Here is a 6,188-nt window from a genome sequence, read left to right as displayed (position 1 = left end):
ACTTGCATCTCGATTGTCTCCGCACCAGCTGCATTCCATGTTGTTTGCTTCTGAATTAAGAGCTGTTTATCGCATTTTGTCCGTTCTCTTGAGTAGAAGGGAGAAGGCATATAGGACAATCGGCTCCTGTCTGCTTGGGCGAACGTTGAGACTGGTTCCCAGCATACCCTGCCATTAAATTAGCCCACATAGATACTGCAAGCTATATTCCCCGCAAAAGAGCAGAGTAATAGGTGCGATAACTACATTTCTTTTGTTTTGTATCGATGGGGCTGGCCTGTAAAGCATGCACCGGCTGCAAAGTCAATGCAGGTGGGCCGAGACTTGAGAAAGCTCTCCCCCCGTCTGCTCCTCCGTGAGTAATGCACAGCACAATTCTGAACAACTCATGTGCAGCTTGCGTTATCGGCTACTGCACTCCTGCGGGGAGTTTGTTGCCTCGTACGGCCAAAGGGCACCAGGGCAGACGGCGCACGGGATGTTTGCGCCAGTCAGCTCCTTGTTTTCTTGGACCTGAAGATTCGCTTCAGCGTTAAAGTTGCACTTGAGTATTTAACAGAAGACAAGGGATGGTGCTTTGCTTTCTTCATCAGGGTCCCTCATTCTCAGGGCGTCTGTAACACCCTCTTGCGTGTAACCTGCTCTACAGAAACTTCCATTGCGTTCCCCGCAACATTTGCCCCCGTCCACCACTCTCTAAAGTTTCAGCACGGGCGATCGCATCAGGTATTAATACCAGAAACGTATCGTTCTTTGCAGGGGCCAATACCGTATATAGTGGTTCCAGCAGTCGAGCACGAGCGAGAATAAGACTTGCAGAGAACGCAAGGCCGTTATGCAAGAACTATTTTGCCCAAGAGAGGCAACCTTTTGCACTAAATTTCCAGATGTCCTTGTGGGGCCTGGCCGCCATCCTCACCCGCGTGGCGTGGGTTGGCGGCTTTATTCTTTCCGCAGTCGTCGGTGAGTTGCTTCAGTGTCTGCTGACTCAGGACTAGGCAAGTGGCATGGTTTTGCACCTTATCGTGGCTCAGCAGCGGGACGGCGAGTCATAGCTGCGATCCTCAGGGATTGCAGCATGGAATGTGCAGCTTGTCGATGACACATTCAGCTCTGCGGTGGTTGGTGTTGCCGCTACTTTTTTCTGCGGATGCAGGCATACTGTGGTTTTTCCAAGAGAAACTTGTCTTCTATCCGGGTGGTAATAAAGGCACAAAACTATGATCCGAAGGGGGCATGGGGGCGTCGACAAGCCGGACGAAAAATGGCAGCAGTAGAACTTCCAGCAGCTGTGGCAGTGGCAGCTAGAGTAGCACTAGTAGAAGAAAACGGTGTATCAGCAAATCCTTATAGGTGTGGTCGCGGATCGAGGGCTAGAAACTCAGGTTTGGGGGAATCGATCCCTGCTTGGCTTTTTTTGTGTAGTTCCAAAGGGATACGAGACGCCTGATAAGAACCCAAAGGGCTTGCATCATCCTGGCGAGAGAAGTGAGCATTTTATCACCTCGTGTATTCCGTTGTCTTGAGTGGCTCAGGTATGCACGTACACAGCCGGCCTCGGCTTCTTAGCCAATGTGTTTGTATGCCATTCCATGTTGACCAGTGGAAGGAAAAGCACCAAGAATTCGGAAGGGAAGGGTATTTCGTGTAAAATCTTGATGAATGTCACGATTCTACCGTTCGCAGATTTGCCATATGAAGATGTGTACATCCGAACGAGAGACGGGATAACTCTCCACGGCTGGATACTGCGGCAACCCAACGCAAAGCACGTCCCGACGTTTCTGTATTTCCACGGGAATGCTGGTAGTAAGTCTCTTCTGCGGAGTAGCGGACATAGAGCCCTTTGGTAGCTTTTATATGCCCTCCGATTATATGTTCGTTTTCTGGATTATGGGCTTCAGTGGATGAGAAATAGATCTATGAGGCGTTTTTGTTTTTCTGCTCGTATACTGCAGCAGCAAGTAGCTGCATAATGCATTTTGTTCTTCAGCCTGGTAAATTTGACTTGGCGGGTTACGTTGTGAGACGTATTCTTGAGAGAGTATTGCGTGATGCGGGGTAATGGGAGCGAAGAAGCTTTGGGGGGACTAGGTAGACAGTACGCTAGAGGCAGCGAAGGAGAAGAAGAATGCAGCAAGTAGAGAAAAGCTAATAATTGAAGCAGAATAATATTAAGCAGGAAGGGATTCATGTTTATGGAGGGGAACGTTGCAACACTGATTAGGAGGAATGACGAGATGCAAAATGAAAATGATAGCCAGCAATTTCTTGTGGCGAACAAGAGCTCATTTTGCAAAAACTCTTAGGATATTTCCCTACATCGTTGATTGTTGCATTTGTTATGTTTCATCTTCGCATCGATGCTCAAAAATTTGCCCATTCATGCTGTGCGTGCCGTTTCACTTGTATGTACACTTTTTGGTTCAGATATTGGATTTCGCCTGCCAAACCTAGAGTTGATGTTTCGCGCGGTCGGAGTAAATATTCTCATTGTGTCCTATAGGGGGTATGGTATAAGTAAATCACAATTGAGCACAAACGGTTAATAAGAAAAAAGTAAAAGTCAAAACCAGAATGAGATAGATAACCGTGTTCTGCTGCTGCTTCGAGAATAGAACCAACGGCACATTAATTTAAGGTGCCTTGAACGTCGCACGATGTACTGATCAGAATACGGCTTAGCCAAGTTGAGCATGTGCACTAGCAGAAAATCCCATCTTTCCTCAGTCCCCAATCACAGCTTCTCAACATGAATCGAACCCATTAGCAATTTTTACCCTTATTATATATGTATATGAAATGAGCTTTATACGCTGCTGGTATCGTCTTCAAACATTCTGATTCCCGTGCGGCTTTGTAATCCAGCTACGGCTACAGTGAAGGTTCTCCCACGGAGGAGGGAGTGTACACCGACGCCGAGGCAGCACTTGATTTTATCTTAGAAGAGACAACTGTCAACAGGAAAGATATTTTCGTATTTGGGAGAAGTATCGGGGGAGCTGTGGCCATCGAACTCGCAAGACGAAGGGGTGATGAGGTGAGGTTTAAAAGTGATTCGGAAAGCCAAACCATACCTCGAAGCCCCTGTTTAGGACTTCATAAATTCTCACACTGGATTTCCGGCTAGATAAGCAAACACTGCAGGCTTCGGCAGGATCAAAATGAAAGTACCTTGCTGTAGCAAGAATTTTTGCCTAGATTCATGCCCGTATTTCTGTGTGTACACGACAGGAAGCAACCTCACTGGCCGATAAGGCTGGTCCTTTCCATTCTTGCATTTTCGTCAGCAGCTATGTTGAATATGTTTTTGTGGCTGTTACTCTTCAGTTGCGGGGAGTGGTTGTTGAAAACGCCTTCACCTCTCTGTTGGAAATGTTGTACATAGTCTTTCCCTTCCTGAGTCCATTCAATCTGCTGGTAAAAGCCGTGCAGGTGGGCACAACGGTGAATCCTTTTTTTTTTTTAGTAGGCCATGATAAAGCAGTTGCCATGAGCTTCTATGACCAGGAGAAGCGCCTAGGAGATCTGTCCATCCTCGTAATAAAGTGGCGTATTCGCTTGAATGAGGAGGGCAAAAAGCAGTTGCAGCTGGGCGTCAAACCGATGACAGATGCAATTCATTAGGACCAGATATTGTGGATTGTGGGGCGTGCCTATAAAGCTGAACTGTAGAAAAAGTCTATTTCGAATATTAATGTACTTATGTGCTGCATTGGCTTTGACCCACCTCAAGCCAGCACATGCTATCTCGTTTAAAGTTCCTGGTTCTAACGTTTGCAAACAGTAATCGCAGCTAGTTAATTCGAGGAGATGCGCACTTGCATTTCTTAGTATGTTTGAACAGTGTGATATGTGATGCGGTTGGGTTGGCTGTAGCGTATGTATATGTTGAACGAAGAGAAAATTCGCAGCCTGACACTGCCGGTCTTGTTTATTTCGGGGCGTCAAGACAAACTCGTCCCTCCCTCTCATATGGATTTGTTATTTAGCGTAAGGAGCTACACACATTCCACCCACTTGGTGGGGCAGTACGATGGACAGCAGACAGTGCAGTTTGAGTGTTGATCGAACGAACTGCGATTTTGCATGATTTCGAGTAGATTGCCCCAATTCTTGCCTCGATTGCTTTCTCTTGACACAGGATTCCTTCCTGCATCGGGTTCCCCTGTTGCCAGGTCTACATATAGTAGCGGTGTGTTTGCACTGTTGGCCCACGGCGCTAATGGGGTTGTCTGTTGTTATGTTGTCTCAGGCATGTGGTGCACGCCTGAAGCTGCGAGAAGATGTTGAAAATGGTGGTCATAATGACACTTGGGAGGTTGGAGGTCAGAGCTACTACAGCAAGCTGCGTACGTTTGTGGAGGCGGCGCTAGCTGAAGCAGCCGTATCATCTGGCGAAAGCAATCGCCAATCTTGTTCTCTCTCCACGATTAGTGACGCATCAACAAATGTCTCTCGAAGACAGTTGAAGACCTGTACTGTAGAACAGGATGTTAAGAGCCTCGAATAGTTCTATTGCACAATGTGATGAAAATGAGAATATGCTTTTCCGAATGTGTGCTTAGCGGCTGAGACTTTGCTCGTAAAGCGTCTTGCTCTTGCGTCGTCGTGTACCTCACCTAGGCCCTATTTTCTATATCTTTTCTTCATCAATATACTGGTGATTCGAAAGGAATATGTTCCAACATAGTAGTAATGGGGGCACGTGAGCCCTGTTCCTGCATTACGTATCCTGGGAGAACAAGGCTTCCGCTCGAATGCGTCACTTGTCTCATCCCTTGACCATCCCTGCTTGGCCCTGCACCCTAACCACGAATCAACAGGACTGCACCTGCAAAGCGTGTGCTGCAGCAGCACTGTGGCGGCTCGACTCAGCGACCTTGACGCTCGTTTGTCACTGAATAAGGAATGGCTGCTATTTAACCTGCTTCACGCACCACAAGAGAATCTGCTAAAACAGAGCGAAACTCAAATTTTTTGCTCTAGTGGATCCCGCGTCCTGCCAAATGCAGAGTCGCGGCGTGAAGCTGTTAGGACGTATCTTCGAATCCAGAAATGTCGAAGCGTTGCCCCTCGGTAATTGCGTATCAAGGAGTGACTCTCAAGGGGACAAGTGGGAGCTGGGAATGCTTTATCATGAGTTTGAAAGGCGCCTCAATGTGTATAGCGTACATGGTGGGATCAACATTAGCAGGTAACACTTGAGGATTATGAGGCTGCCAAAGGTTTCATCGGCAGGGAGTTGTACGGCTTAGGGGGTGTGATGTAGTACTAGCAGAGTTCAATCCACTGCTGCATAACATTTCCACAGATCGATAGGCTCTTTCGATGGTGCACCTTTTACATCTTAGCGGGATTGCTCACCGCTCTGGCAAGGGTCGGTTCGACGGAAAACCGGGGACCACAAGATATTGCAATAAACCTCTACCTGGTCGCGGCGCACCATCAAAGGTCTTCAACGGATAATAATGAACTCCTGACCTAATACAAATAGGGAAACGTAGCTCAATGTATCCCACCGAAACATCTCCTTCCTCTACCAGTGACAGGGAGGGTCAACGTAGGGAGAAAGTGACCGCAAAGGCGCACCTTTTAACCCCTCCAAGCACTCCAAATATTGGCAGTTATCTGCATATATCACTAGCGTACGCGGAGGCAACATCGAGTCGTGCATTGAGCAAAAACTGCTCTGCAACAATTAAAATATCTGAAGAGAACCATCGTCAAATTGGCTCTCATATAGATAACACTAGTGTGGTGAAGCGCATGTATGCGCATTTTTCCCAACTACATCTTTCACATTATTCCTGAACGCATGCTCTCATGTTTCATACGTGTATGTCAATATTAATTACTGGTTGAACAGCCGAATGCGAACGAAAATGTTTCCGCCCCACCTTCATCCTCCCTGAAGGTACAAACGCAAACACTTAGTGCGCTTGAGAAGGCAAAGTGGGCAGAGGCATACACAGATCACTGGAATGTAGGAAGACAGGGACACGAACTGCTTAATGGCGAAAATGGGACCAAAGTCACACCACCGTGGCGTTGCGATGCCTCGCTCTCGTCGGAACGCTCAAAGGTGTGGGCCTCCTTCCACAGCAGACAAGTAAAATGTGTAAAGGTAATTATAGAGCACACTACCACAGCAGTGCATCTGCGCGCCACACAGTAACTTCTACATG

The 6,188-nt window shown here is 47.4% G+C and overlaps 1 protein-coding gene across 1 annotated transcript; it reads left to right on the top strand.

Annotated features, from left to right (window-relative positions):
• Positions 1–887: 887 nt before the first annotated feature.
• LOC34623721 (protein bem46) lies at positions 888–6,127 on the top strand (the record flags this gene model as incomplete). The annotated part of the gene is made up of 11 exons (XM_026334455.1): positions 888–963; positions 1,157–1,201; positions 1,426–1,488; positions 1,687–1,809; positions 2,431–2,509; positions 2,869–3,040; positions 3,331–3,435; positions 3,880–3,993; positions 4,256–4,512; positions 5,508–5,760; positions 5,870–6,127. Coding segments are annotated over exons 1-11 (1,545 nt in total), but the record flags the coding sequence as incomplete, so codon positions are not given.
• Between the last annotated feature and the right edge of the window lie 61 nt (positions 6,128–6,188).

Source organism: Cyclospora cayetanensis, unplaced genomic scaffold (genome assembly GCF_002999335.1).
Source record: "Cyclospora cayetanensis isolate NF1_C8 unplaced genomic scaffold, CcayRef3 CcayRef3_contig_421, whole genome shotgun sequence".
Taxonomy (NCBI): Eukaryota; Apicomplexa; class Conoidasida; order Eucoccidiorida; family Eimeriidae; genus Cyclospora; species Cyclospora cayetanensis.
This window is presented reverse-complemented; position numbering and strand designations above follow the sequence as displayed.